Source organism: Limanda limanda, chromosome 15 (genome assembly GCF_963576545.1).
Source record: "Limanda limanda chromosome 15, fLimLim1.1, whole genome shotgun sequence".
Classification (NCBI taxonomy): Eukaryota; Metazoa; Chordata; class Actinopteri; order Pleuronectiformes; family Pleuronectidae; genus Limanda; species Limanda limanda.
The window spans coordinates 20355667-20377083 of NC_083650.1; the positions used below are offsets into that span (position 1 = coordinate 20355667).

At 40.9% G+C, this 21417-nt stretch overlaps 1 protein-coding gene across 1 annotated transcript; it reads left to right on the forward strand.

Annotated features, from left to right (window-relative positions):
- Positions 1–6313: 6313 nt before the first annotated feature.
- Positions 6314–21014, forward strand: socs5b (suppressor of cytokine signaling 5b). The gene is made up of 2 exons (XM_061087217.1): positions 6314–6583; positions 13146–21014. The coding sequence occupies exon 2, from the start codon at positions 13165–13167 to the stop codon at positions 14854–14856; it is 1692 nt and encodes a 563-aa protein (XP_060943200.1). The 5' UTR covers positions 6314–6583; positions 13146–13164; the 3' UTR covers positions 14857–21014.
- The last annotated feature ends 403 nt before the right edge of the window (positions 21015–21417 follow it).

Sequence of the window (21417 nt, forward strand, 5' to 3'; positions counted from 1 at the left end):
TGAATGACAAGTAAAAACACAGTAAGTATTAAATTTGTTGAACATGTAATTGCCTCATCCTTCAGATATACGATTCTTGTGTGTCTGCCTTAACCTGCTGAGGTTTGATGTTACTGGGTGCTACTTGGGGTTTCTAGAGTTGGGTAGTGAAAAGCAGAGCATCAATTTAGAATATACATCCTCTTCAGCACGAGATCAAACCTCACCCAGATGACTCTCTTGTTCTTCAAAGGCAATATGGGATCTACATCTGGATTCACTTACAGGACATTCATTCAAACGAATCTGGTACAGCTGTAATGTCTATAATAGCTACATTAACCAGTGATATATATACATGCTGGGTTTTCTACATCTGGTGAATGGTTTGATGCCCAACATAACATCGGCTGTATCATAACATTACATTATCTTTCTGTTGTTCTGTAGAGTCAAATATTCTCTATGTAACATGAAATGCTGCGTAACCAAACTTCTACATCATTCGCAGTAAAAACAATTCCTCTTAATTTTGCATAAGTTTGTGCAGTTGCTGAAGTTTTATAATTCTTCAGTGACACTACCCTGGAGCTGATCCTGAGTTGTGACTCTTCTGCGAAAAAGAAAGTGAGATGACGGATTACACTCTTACACAAAGGAAAACATTGATGAGCTTTGAATTGTTTTATTTGAGATCGTTAATCTTTTTTGTTAGACATGAGTGTGGAGGCAGCATCGAGGGCTGGTGGGCTGACTGTCACAATGCTGCTATGACTAATGGTGCAGCAAATTCATTAAATACCTCATGCGTGCATTTGCTTATTTAATGGTGCTTAAAAATGTATTTGATGAAATATATTGTGTTTTATTATTGACATATTTTGAAGTGTGACTGCCATCGGATACACTGTGCACCCTTAAGGGATGTCTTGATAAACATAGGAATCTGACAAGACACAAAATCTTCATTAGATCCCAGCGGATTCCTTAAGTTGCTCACTGGTCCGAAGCTGTTGCAGCAATCGCATATTTCCCATACTATACTATACAGACCTGTTTTTAGTGTCTGTGCTTTACTCTCCGGCCAACGTGATCTTCCACAGGCGTGGAGCTGTGTGGTTCTTCAGCCTCCTGTCTGGCTGCTTTATTTGAATGGAAGCTGGTGATAGAAGTTGATTTCACTTTTTTGTTGTTGCATATATTGGAAGTTATGTTCTTTTTGAATTCTCAACACCTGCTGTCTTAAATTTCCTCTTCTTGTATGTTCTGTCGTATTCACATGTTTCTACAGAGATGTATTTATGAATTGGTGTTTTTAGCATTCAATAAAATACAGCAGTACAGACTACTGCAAATATTTGAATTATTTTAATCCTTATGGATACTATTAGGTTTCAAATTCAAAGACAATGTTTATAATATGGTCATAGAATAGACAAAAGTGGAGTCCTTAACAATAACCTTAAAGTTTAGCAGTGTTTGACGTGCTGCGGCAAAATAAGTAGCCGACATTTTGAACTTGGAGGCATCATGTGTAAAATGAATCTCAACTGACTGACACCATTCTAAAATAATAAAGATAACAAGAAATAAAGAGAATAACAAATCTCAAATTTTGATGTTCAAGTCATACACCAAGGATCTATGAAATCTGAATTTTAGGGTTGATGCTATTTTGTTTCCAAACATTTGCCACAAGATGGCAACCCTACTCTGTCTGCAAATGAACAACTCTGAGAAACTCATCATTAAGATTCATGCAGTCAATTTAAAATGGCTTTGTGTAGTTTATGTGGGTTTTCATTTCAGTCCGTGTCACTCCGTGCAGATTGCTCTTATTTTGAACAATGTCTCTCTCTCATCTCTGAGCATAATTTACAGGACTTATTATAAGTCGTATCAGTTCTGTCCTGAATTTATGTTTGTGTAATATTAATCTCAAAGCAGTGCAATACAATCAGTTGCAGTTATAATACATAAGCCACTCCACATGATTAAAAATAGTGGATACTGTATACATGCCATGACGCAACAATGAAAAAATAGGCAAACTCAATAAAAACAGCATCTTCCAGTTAGATTTAGTTTAGTTAATTTCGTGATTTCTGTGTTAACCTAAATGATTTAACAAAACAAACAACACACTTAGGCGGCTGTGGCTGAGGGGTAGAGTGGTCTTCCTCCAACCTGAAGGTCGGCGGTTCGATCCCCAGTCTGACCCATCTGCATGCCGAAGTCTTGCCCAAGGACAAGATGCTGAACCCGCGAATGCCCCCCCCCATAGAATAACTAAGTGCTGCGAATAGATGCACTGTATGAATGTGTGTGTGTGAATGGGTGAATGTGAAACTGTACTGTAAAGTGCTTTGAGTGGTCATCATCAGATTAGAAAAGCGTTATATAAATACAAATCCATTTACCATTTACTTATGCAGATTCCATGAATGAAAAAAGGAGCAGGAAGAGAAATCTTATATTAACCTTCCTTTTTCATATAAATACCATGACATAAATGGCAATTGATTTCCTGCCTTTTCACAAATCCCAGGACTAATCAATTATTAATTTATCAGTAGCCATCATTATAACATAAATGTTACTCAATAAGTTCCTACTGTTTCATTTAATCCTTGTCAATGTTCTTAAAGTGAATGATATTTGAGAAACAACTTAAATCCCTTTCCAGAGAATAACACAGTTTTACTCCATAAACAGAAATCTGCTTTAATATAATGCGTGCATATAGATTTGTTATATTATACTTCCTATTGGGATCCCCATCATGTTATTAATGTATTAAAATGGGTTTTCAGGTATCAACATGTGGGACTTGATAAACAGTCTGTTTAACCCTAACCCTAATTTCTTTTACATTTACCTCTTTTATGAGTCTTATTGCTCTTTTCTAAAATACATGGGTCTAAAATTAATTGAGTGTTGCCCCACACCTCTGTGCAATAACCAAAATGTGAAAGAAAGAAGTGAAAATTGCAAAATATTAAGTGATGCAATAAGGTCAGATAAAAAAACCCTGAGAGGAAGGATTATAACAATTTAAATAGTCATACAAAATAACAAATGTAAATTATTCAATTATTCAATTATTCAATTATTTTATAGCTTCACCTTAAGTGACTTTAAAGAGAGATGTTGGCTTTATTAATTTATCAAATAGTTAACTATTTAAGTCAGCTAAATTAACTTGCTAAAGGGTTGATGTACCATCACGTCTTTAGATATAGAAAACACCACAGGACCAATCAAGTACCGTCGAAGAGTGTTAAATAATCATTTCAACATGAAATATAATCTGCAAATGATATAAAATGTACTTTTCTGAGACACCTTCCAATGAAAAAAAACCCATTAACCACTAAACATCGGTCCAAACCTCTGTATCCTTCCATCTATGCAATATCACTGCTGATCTGTAGCTACATCTATTTCTGTATTGATTGCCCATGTTGTTACATTATCTGTCAGCACTGATGATTTATGTGAGTTTATGTCAGACCTGTAGTTTGCTGGAGGGAATTTAAGTTTACTGTACACTTAAACAACAATATGGTTGTATTTGTAAAAGAAAATTATCCTTTTAAAATTATCCCAGTAGAATAACAAACATCTCCTAATCCTTCTATCATCTGAAAATAGTCTTATTGTACTGAAATACAAACCATCCATATCATGAACTGTAGGGTGAAGACGAGGCTGGGACTCTTTTCTCTCTGTATTTTCTGCAGTTTCTCATTTGTAGTAGAACTGAGAATGTGGTATTGTCATCAGACATTTAGTTTTCTGATCCACCTGTATCACTCATTCAGCGTGGACACGGCAGGGAGTCATCGTTCTGTGGATTGCTTGCAGATGACACAGCATAGACATGGAAGGAGAGGTCGTCGCTGACTCAAACCGTGTGAATCATGCTGGCAGAGGAATCAGCGCTAATGCAATCCCCTTTCATTTCCTTTCATGAGCACAAATTAGATCAGCATCTCGGAGATGTAAACGCTAATGTGTTCAGGCTGCCGGTGATTTCCCCTGAACTCAGCCCCAGCTCACTACTGCAACACTCACACCACTTCCCCTTCCCATTACACCTCGTGTCATGTGCACATGAATGATCCGACTCCAGGAGATGACCTCATGTGTGGGTGCGAGTGACTATGAATGCTGCTATTCAGAGGCTCTAATTGTTCTAATATTGACTTTGGTATAAGCTATGACACATTTTCGCTGGCGAGGGATGTACAGTGCCACATCTAATTCCACAGCACTTGAGGTTTGAGATGGTGGCTTTAACAAGTGTTTGACTTTATGTCACTCAGGAGGACTGTGGGTTTTTTCACCATCCTGTCATTTTCATGAATAAATTCCTTTATATTTAAAGATCAGCTGATGTGGCAGGGAAAGCTTGTATGTCCAGGTTAGCTGCAATGTGGTGAAGAGCTTCTGAGCCCCGGTTCTGCAACGTGTCCCTTGGTTTGTGGGTTGGTTGGTTTGCTTGAAAGCAGGATTTTGAAAATAAAAAAAAAAACATTTTAATTCTTATTTTTATTATTTTACAAATTTCTATCTAAGTTATTTGGATAATTTTTCTCCTTTAACTTATTTTCCATTTTTATGCAGATTTATTCATTTAATCTTTTTTTTACATCTCTTTTATTTTGCTTGAAAGTTGTTTTAATCTGTGTTTTCAGATTTGTATCTGATTTCTTATCATTTTGTCCCAGTGTTGCTTTTCATGTTTCTGGAATATGTGTATGAAATATGCTTTACAAACAAAAGCCTTTTGCCAATGTCAAATCAGTGAATATTGTACTTTAGTGGTGGATATTCCCAAACACATTTGGAAATAAAAATGAATACAAACCAGGATGGAGCTCTTCAAGTCCCCTGAGCAGTTGGAACCATGTCTTGGACGATGATAATGATGATTCAAGATTCAAATGTCAAATGAACAGAGATAACATGAAGTAGTCACTGTCAATGCAATGCTTGGGTCACACACTCTCTTTAAGCAATGCTCAGTAATTTCAACCCCAAAAAATAAAATAAAAATAGTATAAAATAGAATAAAAAAGAATAAAATAGAATAACAATGAAATAGAATATCAAAAATTTAAAATAGAAAATAATAATATATACATCTAAATATATATCTTTACAGATGAATGTTCAATTTGTGCAGTAGTGCAAATATTCAAATATGCTTATTAGGGTGCTGGTGCAAATATGCAAATATTCCAGGGTGCTTGTTTGGTGGAGTTATTGCAGTTCAGAGGAGTTTAAAAGTCTTATGATGATAATGATGATGAAGACAGAAGAAGGCATATAAGTGGGACTAATGCGATTATTGTAGTTATTATTACACATTCTTTACCTGTGACACTCTTTTTGAGGTTCTTCCCTCGGGCAGGAGGCTGCGGGCCAAAACCTCCCGCCACAAGACCAGCTTCTTCCCGACTGCAGTTGGCCTTATCAACAAGGCCCGGGACCCCCACCTGACTCGGACTTTTGTTCCACCCCCACACCTCTAGAATTTGTTAAATTAACACATTATATCACATCATATTATATTATACTGCATTACATTGCATATTGCAATCTGACACTGTTCACTGTTTTGCATTTAGCATTTCACTTTTTACTTCACTTTTTATATCTTTTATCTTTTATATATTTTTATTCAGAAATGTTTATGTCACAATAAATGTTACTTTGTATAAATATTGGTAAAAAGTGAGTAAATAAGAAGTAAACAGTGAGTAAATATATACTGGTTTCCTATTTTGTATTGCTCTCCTATGTATGTTGTATTTATTGCGTTTTTATATTTCTATGTTCATTGTTTGCACCAATAACCAGAGCAAATTCCTTGTATGTGTAAACGTACTTGGCAATAAAATACTTCTGATTCTGATTCTGATTCTGATTCAATATTAGTTGTTAAATGAAGCTATTCCTCCTTGCGTGGTGGATATGGTGACGCTCATTGCTCAGGCAGAGCCTCAGCCTCTTACCTGGATGACATCAGTGAGCCAGTAGTCTGGCCCGGCCCGGCCTGGCCTGGCTTGGCTCGGCCCGGGCCGGGACACCATCATCATCACTTCTCCTCTCCACGTTTCCAAGTCGCTGCCAGCGGAGAGCCCCAGCCTCCTCTGGCCGCTCATTGGAGCCGCAGCCCGCCCGTCAGGAGGAGCCAGCGCCGGGCTCTTCCCCATCGGAAGTGGCCGCCCTCTCCCGCTCCTCCATTGGACCGATCCGCCTGTCAGTCGCCCTCCTCCCCGGCTCCCTGTCTGCCGAGACCTCCGTCATACTGGCTGCTAGAGGAGGCAGCTGCGACCACGGCAGGAGCGGAGACCCCTACCATGGCGAGGAGGACCGGGCTTCTGCGGCACTCACAGAACAACTGAACCCACTCAGCCTGGTATTCGACTGGTTAATGTGGGGATATTCGGGATGGTACCTCCAAGTGCCCGCGAACCTCTCTCGCCTTCCTCCGACACCGTGGTCCGCAGAGGGGATCTGTGCCTGACTTCTCTTAATAGCCATTTTCTGCAGACAAAGAGAGCTGTTGAATAGGCTTCCACCAGGCACCCGGGTAAGATACGACTCCTGGAACCCGACCCCGACCTGCTCGACGCGGCACACGGGTCCACGCTGCATGTTTAACCCGCACAGCAGCACTTGTGTTATCGCTATCATTTTTTGTGTCGATTTTTTTTCCACATGCTAACACGCTAGCCCCCCGCTAGCTAGCTGGCTGGTTAGCCGGAGCTAGCGAAAACGCCAGAAACCCCTTATTCCCGGGAATGCTAACCGTTAGCATCATTTGACAGCTCGTAAGCCGTGAATTAGCCGTCTTTTAGGACAGTGTTTGGAAGCTGTTTTTTAATTTTCTCATGAAAAAATGTTGTATACCTGAGTTAGGCTAGTCAGATACATTGGGAAATATCAGCCTGGCTAGTGTTATCTCCGTGGCCGAAGCTACATTTAGCGGTGCACTCGGTCTGGCTTTGGATGGTTAACGTGTTAGCATGGCAGCTAACTTGGCTGGGACCTGGGAAAAGTGGGGCCTCCAGAACCTAAAGGCCTCCCAATCATTTCAATAGACCAGCTATAGTAACGTTATATATCGATTATTGCATTGACACACATGCCAATATTACATATGACTGTCTATTTCAATCTGTATACAATTTTTATCATATTGAAACGAAGGCAATTTAGATGATGTAGGGTTTGACATTTACCTACAAGTTCTGGCTTTTTTTTGTTAATTCACTACAAGTTATTTTTGTATCTGCTTTTAAATGTTTTCTTTGCTAACTTCTGTTTTCAAACAACTAACAGATCAACATATGAGCAGGATACTCCTTATACTTGTACCATGTTAATAACAGTGTAATAGTGAGCTGCAGAACTTATAGCCTGTTTTTGTGGAATATCACATCAACATTTTTAGTTATATTAATTGAGATCTAATAGGAACAATCAAGGTTGGGTTATTTGTCATTTGCATATCCGATATCTTAACAAATGGTGAGTCGCTACAGATATCTTATTAATCTCAGCAGAGAAGGCGCCCTCCCATAATCTTGTCTTCTCTCCAGCCCTCTCTTAGATCAGCGTGTGATCCCAGGAGAATGGGTGTGTTGGGCTGCCAGAGAGCAGAAGTAGCCTAGTTCTGTGTCAGGGCGACTTAAAATGGTTGTGGACTGAGTTGCACTGTTGGTGTGGCCATTGTTATCACTGGTGACTTTCCTAGAGAATGATATATGACAACAATGGTTTAATAAATTCACCCGTGCAGAGTTGACACTGGACAGAAATCAGCTACACAAGAAGCCTTAGCATTAGCATCATGCTGCAGGCGTACTATTCAATTTCTTGGTTGTAAAGTCGCTTCATGGACTATGTTGGAATATATTAATGCATTGATGCAAAATGCCTGATATTTAAGTTGTAGGTTATGCATTGGATCTAATCATCTTTGCACTAGTACAATGCACTGACCAGAATTTAGATTTTTGATGTTATTTTGATTTTGTTTGACCAGACATGTGCAGTATCATTATAACAACTGTAATATGCGGTAAAATGCAGATGTATTAGGTGGTGTGAGTCTGTCTCTGTCACAGCGACAACAGGCAGCTTTAATCCAGTTTGGATTCATATTGGAAAGTTGGTTAAGGGTAGAGTCAATCGTTGTTGTACAGACAATTCTGTTGTAAATTAGCAAGAATGGTCAAAAAAAATAAACCATAAACAAAACCAGCCTTAACTCCTTGAAGTTGCGCAATCATTTAGAAATCTCTGTAGATCAACTTTTTTTTTTTTTTCTACGAATAGGCCTCCCACAGCATTTCACCTTGATTCACAAATACTAATTACATGTACCTCAAATCCAGAGGTCAACATTACACAAAAATAGATGTCCTTGTTTTAAAGGCAAGTCTTAATTAACATCTGAAGTGCGTTATTGATTGGTGCAAGCAGGGATGGCTTATCACATCTTTGTCATAACTCGAGAGGCCTTTGATGAACCCTGATTAAAATCACTGATGACATCTTCTGCTATCTCCTGAAGATTCACATGGTTTCCTCCACATCTGATGAAGTGAGGACAAATGGTGGAACTAGCACAATGAATGAAATGCACTATACAAACATTCTCATGATGAACAAAGGGTGTGATTCATCTCACATAGTCTTTAAAAAGACCTATCTTTAAGATAAAGAAGTGATGTTGTTTTTCCTCAATTGCTGCTCACTTATTTCATTTGTGACATTTTGCTGGCTTGCATCCCCCCCTATAATTTTCAAATTATAATGATTTCATCATTTTGTCACTCAATCAAATTTACCTTTGCCTAAAATCTAAAGATTGCATACTTTAAGATTTCAAAGAGCACATGTTGAATATTTAAAACTACATACAGCGTCGTTGTAGCAACTCTCTTGATACGTGTCTGTTTAGGATGGAGCTACATTCTTTTCTTCAATGTCTTACATACTGGAGTCTTGTCAATGAGAATACAGAATAGATTGGTGAACTAATATTGTTGCACACATACTTGCAGATTCAAAGCATTTTCATGGTTAAACTCCCAGCATTCTGTCCTTTAGCCTGTCACGCTTATGATCTTGCAGAGAGTCACAGAGTTCATTTATAGGATTGTCCAATAGTCACTGGAACTTCTCATTGTTTGTATTTTTTTCAAGTGATTAGCAAGCTGAGTTATGAAAAGCCACCAACCCGGATGGAAAATCCAGCCTCTCAAGATGGTACTGATATAATACGAGCCTCACAAATCCGGTTCAGCAGCGTGGAAACACGTAGTTGTACTCAAAGATCAGTGCACTCATGCTGTCGGTACAATTACAGAATTAAGATATATGCTGTCTAGTTAAGGCTGTGGTTAGTAAGATTTTGTGCTCCAACAAAATTTTTAATGAACCATATGTAATTGTTGGCATGGTTTGATTTCTAAAGCAAGTGGGATTGGCTGGACAAATGTTCAAGTACCAAGTAATGTTTAAGTTATTTTCCACCTAGATAGTTTTATAAGGAATTTTCAACATTTATTTCCTAGAGATACATTTTTTGACCTTTTTTTTATAAAAAAAATTATAAAAAAATCTGACAATTAGGGGTTTGATTTCTGTGAGTGTGAAATTTGAAGCAGCTTGATAGAATATAAGGTAATTATTTGGCCCTAGCAGATGTATGCGCTCTACTGAGTGAATTTTTTTTGGATTAATAAATCAAAATCATTAAATTGTTACTATTGCGTTTTAGACAGACTAATTAATAGATTGAAATGTGCTAGCAATGTTATTATGAAACGATGATCACTGTTAAGAATGGGGCTACAACCGATGATCATTTCATTATTTATTAGACTGACAGTTATTTTCTCAATTAATCATTTGGCAGAGAAAACGGTAAAAAACATGTCTATCATACAGCACAAAAGCAATGATTTGCATTGTTTGAAAATAAATCTCAAAGATAAGAATCCAGATTTAAATATCTGGCAAATCATTTTATTTTGATTGCATGGATAACTTACTAATTGTTCCACATGAAGGTAATTATGAGCTTAGTCAAGATTTAATTAGCCGGCACATCATGATGTGTGCATCTGTTGGACAGCCGAAGTGACGCTCTGTGTGAAGACTTGACATATTGTGAGGAATCATGATCAGAGCTGGTGCTGTTGGCAAAGTGCCAGTTGTTTTCCATACACCAGGAATGCCATTAAAGGTGATTCTTGCCGTGGTGACATGTTGCAGATTTGATTGCACCTCAACTGGAGCCACCTCTTCTTACCTGCAGCACTTTGTCTTACCGGTTCACAGTAGGTATTTTTACTTGGAACCCAAGCAGAATTAAAAGCTCCATATTATCACCTCAATCAGAATAAATGCCCTCAAACTCATTTGAAATTATTGGCTGACCCTTATCATAAACTGATCAACAGAAAAATTGTACCATAAAGGAAATATACAATCTTTTTTCTGTCTTTGCGTTAATGCGTGGAGATGTACATTTGTTCATGTCACGTGATCATATGCCAAAGAGATAAGATAGCTGTTGGGAAAGATGAACATATTTGTCAAGTCTGCGCAGTTCACACTTCTGCTTAATTAGATGCGTTGGCACACGGTAATATTACAGCTTATGAAATCACACAGTCTTCAATCAGAAAGATTTCAATCTGATGTGGAAAAAGCATGAGTGTAAAGTTAGTGACTGGTGTTACCAATGTTGCTCAATATCCCCTGGGAAATGATGAATCAGTGAAAAGTATTTGATGAGGTAGTTACCACTGTGTACAAGGATTTCACAGCGTAAATATATATCGTCATATTCATTAAGAATTAAGTATTGTGTAAGAAAACCCCATTTAAATTTGTCTTTCTCTAAAGGGTTAGGGTGAGTACATTAGTTAGTTAGAACCACATTAGATTGTTGTGTAATCTAAATGTTGTGTTTGGCGAGAATCAACAATAACACTTTAATTAAGACTTCAATAAGAAATCTGATCTGCAGCAGCACACAAACAGCATCACAGTTCAGTCAGTGTGTGTGTGTGTGTGTCCATGTAGCTTTGGGGACACTTTGTCAAAATGGGTACAAATCTGTGTTCCCACTTAAAAAAAAAGTTTGTTTTTTTTAGAAAATGTATTGTCTCGTGCATGCGTGCGTGTTGCATTGATGACATGGGCAAGCGTTGTTAATGACACAAACAGATGTTGGTACAATGAAATCCATAAGGGCAAGAACATTTACAAACATGCTTTGCTGAATCTGCAAATCTCAAGCCAGTGTCGTTGAGATGGGTGAGAGTCCAGCTCAGGCTGCATTTTTCTATATAAACCCAACATGATTCAAAGTAACTGAGTCTCACCCGGACTGGACAGACATACTGTGTTTTATGTCAGAACCAGATGGTAGTTAACTTGAATAAAGGTGAAGCACTAAATAACTATTACCTTGTCATAACCATGGTTCTAGTACATGTCTGGAAACCTTGTAAACATGACTATCAAAATGCATTGTTTAATCCAGACTATATAGGTAGATTATTTGTCTACCTGACCCAAATCTGAACATCATTTTTAAATCGAGTCCAACCTGCTTGATCAGGCCCTGGTATCCATTCTCTGTTTTAACCAGTTATTATGGATTTTGTGTTAACAGTAAAACAAAAGTAGTGGACCAGATAATGCATGTTGACAGGATTATTTTGTGCTTGCACATTTCATACAGAATGAGTTGAATCACTGCATATTCAGTTATTTCACATTTGATGTTGGTATCTAGTCGTTTTTGACTATTTTTTTCATAGCAAGCAATTGATCACTGACTTATTTATCACAATTATCTAATGATTTTCAAGTGGAGAGCCATTGTCTTCTCTGAGTACAAAGAAAGTCTGTATGTGGTTTGATAACCATGGCCACATCTGGAGAGACGTCATGAGTTTGTTAGTGATGCCCTTAGAGCTGCCCTCAGCAAATCAACTTTAATCAGTCATGTGCTGAAGTCTGGTTTCCTCTGTAACACAGAACCCTTGTCTGTCACAGACAACAGAGACAATCTACAATGTCTTTATCAATATCAAGAGACAAAGTCTGCATGCATGTCAACATGATGCTAGCTAGCTTGACAGCTGCTTTTAGCCCAGAGGCATATTGACTTAAATTATCAAAGAAGACTAGAAGTTGGAAGTAGTGAGATAGACAAGTCCCAGAGGGAATAGCACACAAAACTAATACTGGAAGAGTTAAAAATTCAAATGTTCAACGAGAACTTTCAAAATTAGAAGTGCATGCATATTACTGCTTGCAGCTTTTTTCTGGATGAAGTTATTGTTAGATAATGTTGTCAGTCACTGTTTATTTCAGTATTTCCTACATTTATTAAGAAAGGAGTAAATTATATTCTAACAGTGAAAATCCATGCACACAAGGGATAATAGGAAGAAACTAAAACCTCAGTTTGAGGAGTTTGTTTTGGGATATTTTCCATTTTGTTTTTCATGGATCAGGCTGTAAGCTGCAGTGATTTGGATTTTCTGGCAACACTAAAATTTGTAGCCTAATTAATCCCTGAAGTCCACAACTTTTACTGAACCCTTCGAGATTTAGCATTTGACAGGTCACACACCTGTGGTGACTTTGCTCACTGTTAGATGCAAACAAGGTTTGGTACTACTGCCTCCAAATCCATGTCAAATTCTAGCAGAGTAATAAATTAATGGCATATGGGAGTGTGTGTGTGTGCATGTGCCCTGTCTGCTGCTCTTCCAGGGAAAGTTTTTGGTCAGGTCTAGACTGGCTCTGTAATACAGTACATACCAGCAGATCAGCTGTGAGCAGATCCTGGGTTCATTTATAGCTGTGGCCTTGTGTCCCTGCACGTCTGCCTGGCAACTCCTAACTCTGCTGTTCCAACTACTCAAGCTCACCCACCTCTCAGACACTTTGGCCCTGCTATCATCACACCATGTCTAATTACTAGATACACAGTAGTCTGGGGAATTTAAATATAGGACATTCTTTATATAACTTGAACCTCAGTGTTTAATGTAGAAGTTGTTGCAAGATTTCTCCACCTGTGACTAAGTCAGTTTTTCTCCTGTCACCTGCAGGTCCCAGGGGCTCCTGTTGATGAAGCAAGTGGGCAACATGTGGAGCAACCTGAAGAACAAATGCCAGACGCTGTTCCAAAACAACGGTTCAGGACTCGGTGAGACCAGGGTTGAGGCAGATGCTGTCCTATGTGTGGTGGATCTTGGCCAAGGAGGCAGCTCAGGTGATGCAAATGCATCAGGAGCCTCCAGCCCAACACGGAGCCTTCTACCAGTGCCAATGGCAACCGCAGGGCGCCGCCATCACAACTGTGTGTCAGACATCCCTCAGATAGTAGAGATTAGTATTGACAAGGACGCAGAGGATGTGCGAGGTGGGTCGGGGGCTGTTCCCCATGCCAGGAGAGACTCCTATTCCCGTCATGCTCCATGGGGGGGCAAGAAAAAACACTCATGTTCCACCAAAACCCAGAGCTCTCTGGAAGCAGATAGGCGTTCTGGGCGTTTACGGGGGAGTGGGAACCGGAGGGAAAGGCGTTATGGAGTCAGCTCCATCCAGGAGATGAGTGACTCTGTATCTGGAGGACGCAGTCTAAATTCCCGGTCTTTGCGTCAACGGCTAAGCGATACAGTGGGACTGTGCTTACCCCTACCTGCTCGTAGACGCTCTCGTTCATCAAAGAACCCTGTCACCTCTAAACGAAAGATTCACCTTACAGAGCTCATGCTAGAAACGTGCCCCTTCCCACCAGGCTCAGACCTTGCTCACAAGTGGCACTTGATCAAGCAACACACAGCACCGGTCAGCCCGCATTCCTCCACCGCCCTGCTTGATGCCTTTGACCCGGCCCAGACCTCTCCTGAGGATGAAGAGGAACGTCTACGTGAGCGCCGCCGACTAAGCATTGAGGAAGGTGTGGACCCACCACCTAATGCACAGATCCACACCCTGGAGGCCTCAGTGCCGGGCTCCTCTCTCTACAAACTGGGACCAAAGACGGCTCCTGGCATTGGAGAGGCCTCTGGGGACGGCCGGGCCTCAGGGACTGGCAGCTCCTTGGGTGCTGGATCATCAGGGGCCTGTGGGCCAGTGCTGGGGGCTTCAGCGTCAGCTCAGGACTGTGACTCTGAGGAGGATTCAACCACCCTCTGTCTGCAGGCCAGGAGGCCCAAGCAGAGGCACGCCTCTGGGGAGGGTCACCTGAGCCGGCAGCAACCTGGGCCCTGGAAGGTTCACACCCAGATAGACTACATCCACTGTCTGGTGCCCGACCTAATGCAGATCACAGCTCTGCCCTGTTACTGGGGTGTGATGGACCGCTATGAGGCCGAGGCTCTGCTGGACGGACGGCCAGAGGGCACCTTCCTGCTGCGTGACTCCGCCCAAGAGGACTACCTCTTCTCCGTTAGCTTCCGCCGTTACAACCGCTCACTGCACGCCCGCATCGAGCAATGGAACCACAACTTCAGCTTTGACGCTCATGATCCTTGTGTATTCCACTCTTCCACAGTCACAGGACTGCTCGAGCACTACAAGGACCCCAGCGCCTGCATGTTTTTTGAACCGCTGCTCACAGCACCTCTCCATCGAACCTTCCCCTTTGGGCTGCAGCACCTGGCACGAGCTGCCATCTGCCGCTGGACCACGTACGATGGAATAGGCTCTTTGCCGCTGCCCCCTGCCCTGCAGGACTTCCTCAAGGAGTATCACTATAAACAAAAAGTACGAGTACGCTGGCTGGAGAGGGAACCGCCACTCAAGGTCAAATAGGGTGGGCTTCTCCATCGCCTGTACACACACTGCAGCAGGATCACAGAACTTGAGAAATTCCTCATTAGTCAATTAGAGGCTATACTGATGTCTGTTCTCTTTCTGGTGAGCGATCGACTTTAAGTGTAACAAGCTATACAAGATTCATTCTAATCTTTGTTTTAGTTATTACTTACATCACAGAAAATACATATGATTATATTCAATATAATGCTCTCTGGCAAGCACATGTTTTTGTGTTGAACAGGTTATTTTGACAGGAAGGGAAAGCACAAATATCAGTGCTTTGTGTCTTTTCTCTCCGCTTGTGCTAAATGTCTGCCTGATCCCACAACATCACCCTGTAGACCTGCCTGCATGCCTCCCATGTTCATCCCAAATTACTATCTGGGCCTACATGGCTACGTTGTACAGTTCACTTTGTGCTTTTTCAATTTTTTCCCCCCTATTTTATTTCCTTAGCTTGTTAAAGCACCTAGTGGAGCACCTTCCCAGGATGGTTTTACGGGGTGTTAGGGTTCAGAGGGCATATGGAGGTGCTATTGGTAAATTGCAGTCAGAGCTTGTCCCATGGATAAAGCTACATAAGGCACATTCTTTGCCATCTCTTTGCACGCATGAGGATCAGCTAAGCCAGCGAAAGGAACCGATTCTGAGGGGGTCCACAGAGTTCAGGACAGCAAATCAGGGAAATTAAGTGCTTTCTAAGGATAATAGATAAGTCCTAAGAAACTCTAGTTCCTTCTTAAACAATAAATCAGTCTGTGTCCTATTAAGTGAAATCAACATGTTTCCATACTTGTGCAGAATTACTTTGAAACTAGATGGGCAGATTGAGGAAATACTCAAATCTACAGACGTCAATAGCGGCCCGTCAGTTCTTCCCTGGCCGCAGGCTCTTCAACTCTCTGTGCACATGTTCATCCAGTCCCAATTCATCATCACCTATATCAATTCAACCTGTATAAAAGTTAGCTCCTAGTGGAACATTTGAGCAGTCTGGTGTCTTTATGGAATTGCACTAAGGCTTTATAGGGTTTAGTTTTACACCTGTTTTGTTCAATCGACTCTCTTTAGTGGCATCTGGCTTTACAGGGTTTGACCCTGTGTCCAATTTGGTCATTGTTCTTTTATTTTCACCATACTCTTGTAACCTTGGTGCAGCTAGCTTCGCACTATTGTGAGGAATACTAACAGGTGTTGAAGTTAAGGGTGCGTGTGACAAGTTGCAGGTGAGGACAATCAATACAAATTCAAAATGCCAGTGTCCCTTTAAACATGACTGACTTTAATCTGCTCAAACTACCTGAGTTTGACTCGGAGGGGGCTCGTCCATGTGAAACCCCAAATAATATAATATCATAGGTGTGGAGGACAGATGATGTAAAATTAAAGTTTCTTCTGAGAATCTGCTAATGGAGATAGTAGAGCAAAACTACCATGATTAGATTGCTTCTTATTTTACTTCCCTTCTGAATTAATATTTATTTTATAAAACAATTTTAAATATGTGGAGCTGTTTTTATGAAGAGCCCCGTGTCTCCAACAGGAAAGTGGTCATGAGGGCTTTTTCTTGGGAGTTGACGCCTCCACTTCACAACTTATTACTAAGAGGACTCAACCCCCTTACTGCCTGGTTGCATTTACAGTCATGGCATTGAGTGCAGGCCGCACTCAACTCTTGAGATGTCAGCATATACTTGAGAGCTTTAGTTATGTAATCACAATGATTTTAGTTTGTGCTTCTCGGGGAAAAAAAACACTGCTGGTCGTTTCAGCATGAAGAGGAAGGAAGTGTAACCTACGTGCCTTTTTTAGAAAAACCATTTGTCTCGTTCCATAATCAGTCCAAACCTGGAGAGATGGATGCTCTCAAATGACACTGAAAAGAAGAACCATGCAAGATGGTTCACTCACTTCTGATGTTCGTTAAAAAACAAAAGATCAGTGGTGCTGTGTTGGTTTAGACATGACAGGTTATAAAAATAAGTTTTACATTAGTTACATCTCACCCACAGATGCATGCATTAGTCGCCACATTATGGGTTGTGTGGTAAGTAGTATTAGGTCGTTAGAGGGTCCAATGCCAGCCCTACGGTAGCAAATATCCGTGATAGATATCCATGTTTGTCTGGTCCTCACATGTGTAGGGTCTTAGCTCCAACAAATCTCGATGAGAAGGTAAAATCTATACTGTGAGCATGTTAATCAGAATAATTCAGCTTCTAATGACAGTGCCACGCTAGTGACATTAGTCACCTCAGTGTTTCCCACAGATTTATTTCATATTTGCGGTTATAGCGGGTTCACATGCATGAAGGTCACTCTAACAGATTCCAAATGAAAGATACATGAAATTCAGTGAAACATAAATTCTCGCGGGAGTGACAAAATTGCATTGATGCCTTAACTAGCTAAAACTATAAGGTCTGTGTCTGCATGAACAGTAAAAACATTATGGACTGTAGTGCGAACACGCGGTAGTACAACCACATGGACGTGCCACAGCGTGAGTGAGCAAACTGCAAATAGTGCTGCACATACCAAGTAGGAGATCTCGTTTACTATAAGGTGGGTCAAGCTAAATATGGGGGGCCGCTGCAGTCTATATAATTAATGGGAAACACTGATTAATATTAACAAATCACATGCACATGACTTGGAGAATGAGACGGGTGCAGAGAAGACAGCAGATTCCCTAAAATACATGAAACTTAACTACAAAGCATGTAAATGAAACCCTGCAAGTAATGCATAAAACAAAAACATAATTTTTGAAACAGCCAAGTTGATGATCACTGGACAGGTTCATCTCTAAAAAAATGTTTTCAGTCTTATGTGTCATGTCTAATCATTACACACATACTGTACATTAAAGGTTATTTTCATTCTCATTAAGGAGGAATTCATGCTTCTGCTTCGAGGCCAGGCCGTAGGTACGCACGTAGTCTACATGTGTAGCCGAGCACTGATAGTTGTGCGTTGGTGAATGTGAGTCGTGTTGCAATGAATGAAGAAAAGAAAGAGGTTGTCCACATTCGTTTCTTCAACTTGATTCAAAAGTGGTGCTGAGTCGTTGGAAATACGATGCCACCCAGCGGACCAATAACGGCTCTTGCGTTAAATTTCTGGGGCGGTTTACATCGGGGTACGGCGTCGGCGCTGTGTTGGGTACCCGACCACGCAAATGCTACGGTTTAGCTTTGATGCAGAAGCTTGAATTGGGATTTAGACTGCTCTTTGCATCAACATATTTCTGCAAATAGCTGGCCATGTCCACCTCTCATCTACACCCTGAAACTCAAAAATCAATTTTCACATATTTATAAGTGACTAGACATATTCGATGCAGGTGGTTAATGAGATGAAGTTAAAGAAGTTCATATTTCTCATCTGACTGACCTGAAGTTTTACCTTTCACACTGCGTTGTCAATTGATCAACGTTACCTCCCATAAAGCCTGGAACCTTTTCCACTGCCCCAAAATTAGTCAGAAATGTGTTTTAGATTTAATGTGTTTATAAACTGACAAAATTGCCCATCAATTTACTCAGCAACCATAATGACAAATGAAAATGTTTTTACAAATATTAGCCACTTTATTAAACATCTAAAACTGAAATAGTTAATTTACTTTAGGTTTTGTTGAAGCATCCTGACAGCCTCTGAATTAAGTTGATATGAGCTTTCTACACCCCTGGGTCTGGGAAGTTCATCCCCAAATCTCAATATCTGTCAGATTAGATTAGAAACGGTGAGCTGCAGCTTCACGTCTCTCAAATGTTCAGTTAGTCGGACAGTCAGAAAGCTTCAGAATCAGCTTCCACCAGATTCTACCACCTCGGAGTGCCCCTGGGACTAATCTCACACTTCTTCCAATTTAGAATTACCAATGCTGCTGGGCTCCTGTGAACACACAAAGCAGAGAACTGGTTTTATTTCCTTGTTACGATATATGCGTCGCCACAATTTTATCTTGCATGCGGAAGCGAATGCCGTTTTAAACAATGTGGAATCATTTCATTTCGTCACAGATGGATACCAGTCAGGTTCTAGAGAAATCTAAAACAGGATGTACCTGGCCACAGTTTATAGTGCTATATTTCAGTATTTGAATAAATTAGAATCAATTAATTAATGGGATTTCACTTAATGCGCAAAAATGACTTAAGCACTGACTGTGTAATTTGGGGGTTTTGAGTCTAGGTTGATGTGCAAACAGTCAATTTAAAAATACAATCTTCAACACAACAAAGTGCAAAATGTTAAGAGATCTGAATTATCTTTAAGACCTCTGCATCTGTTTTAAACCCCAAACCTCACACTATCTTCCATCTTGCCCTCTGCCACTTTCATGCTGCGGCTTAGCAGTAGCATTTCTGACTGTACCCCACCCGACCTGAAGACACTAATCACAGGCTAACTTTGATCAAGTTGGGATATAAATTGGGTGCTAGAAGCGCCACTCTGTTGCCTCACGGCTGTTGTATGATTAATGCCATTTTATATTGTGTCCTACTACTCTCCATCTGGCCATATCCCTAACATCACTGAATAGAGGTGACTCTGGTTTAGAGAGAACTGAAGGCATGTTTGTCCCGTCCTCTACTCTTTCTCCAACCCTGCTTGGGACTATGTTAGGCTCAAGTTAAACTTCAGGAGCAAGAGGAGAGACGGGGCTGGGTGACTGTTGTGGCAACATGCTCACAGAGACAACGAGGGATCTGTTGAAGTAAATCGCACTTTAATTGTGTATTTGTGTTCTGCAGTGCAATCTGCAGGTGTTGGGACAGTGGCACGTTTTTTGTTATTTTGGCTCTTTACTACACGAGTTGGGCCTAATGACTTGCAGCTTGAACTCTAATCATATTGGGTGAACATGGTAGGAATTGTGCCAGTTTTTGTGTGTGGTCTTTAAACGAATACTGCCAAAGGCTATAGCTGCTTTCAGACATGCACTGAACTCCGATAATCTGGACATTTTGCGGAGAGGCTGAATGCGTAAATGCAAATTCGAGAGATTCTGGACTTACTCTTGAGTTTTTCTGGCCAGCCCCTTTGGAGAATGTCCGAATAAGCCCATGTGAGAACACAGCAGGAGATTTCGACACGAGCGAGTAAGTGTGTTGACGTTTTTAATACACGACAGACACCAAACTGTAAAAAAACTAAACAAAAAAATACGATATCTCGGTATGAAAAAGAGGTGCCATAGAGGTTTTGGCTGCCTGCTGCACCACCGCCCTCTGAACACTCTTTGCTGTTGTAAACGTGTCTGAGTGGAGAAACTCCTGTAGCATTGTTCATTTGTGCCCATTTGGGCAAGATACTCAACCCCCAAATTGGCCTCTGCCCTTCTCATAGAAAAAGTGCTGCCCATGGATGCACTCTTTGAATGTGAATGGGTGAAAGGCAAAACACAAAAACCTGCACACTAAAGCGCTTTGAGAGATCATCTAGACTACAAAAGTGCATAAAAATACAGACCAAATACAGCTCATTCATGTCTGAAATAGCTATACAATGGTGATGTTTAGGGAGACGTGTAACTGCAGTCATTGTCATTCTGGCTTGTTGACTTCAGTCAGGTTGTCAACAAGTGGAACCTCCTCCGTGGCACTGAGGTTAAGACTTGGCCAGTCAGGGACATTACATTTCCTTGGCTGCCTGGTTTATACGATAATGATCCGTGTTAGCCCTTGCTTTATCTTGAAATTGCATAAAATCATTTGTTCCCACTCTGCTCACCCAAAATGGATTTGAACCGTCTGAAATGTGAGGGGAAGAATCGGGGGAGTTAGCACTTTAACCTCACAGACCAGTACGCTGCACTTCAAAACGACTCAAAGCGTCCCACTGTCCAAACACTTGTAGCCGGCACTGATGGTTGTTTAGCTCAAGATGGCGAGACTTGTGTTTAGGAAATAGCCGGCGGTCCTGAAATATTTCACGGATGTTCAGGTGTTGAAAGCCGCATCGATGGAGGCGTGTTCTCTACCACGCTGCAGACTATGCGTGTGTGTGTGTTACGTGGTAGTATATAAGTGAATGGACAGAGCCACGCAGGGGGTTCTGGTGGAGGGGGATGTAGAGTTGGCCGTGAGGGGTGACGACAGTGACTCCAATGAACGCCTCTCTGACCCCGTCCCCCTTCACCCCCACCCCTCTTATTCTCAGGCAGGCGCGTCGCAAAGGAGGAGTCCCCGGACCCTCTCAACCTAGTTTTCCCCATGGGAAGTAATCTGACGTTAAGCGTAGCACATGTTTGCCATATAACCCATAGATCTCTAGTAGAAGAAGAGGAAGAAAAAACATTGTATGTATGATGAATGATAGAATTGTGTAATTGGAGCCTGAAGAAAAGACGTTTTATTCTTCTTCTGTGGTGCATCAGCTGTCTGTCACACACCATGACACTTCTTCTAACACCTGCACTAAACACACACACACACCCCACTACCCCACCCTAAGCCAGGGATGTGTATGGACCACATTTAGCCAGCACCACCTTTCTGTGTGACCCCCCCTCCCCCCCCCTCAATAAAGGGACAACAAAGATGG

What these genes read in the sequence shown, in the direction of transcription:
- socs5b (XM_061087217.1), top strand. Translation starts at nt 13,165, where the DNA reads ATGAAGCAAGTGGGCAACATGTGGAGCAACCTGAAGAACAAATGCCAG.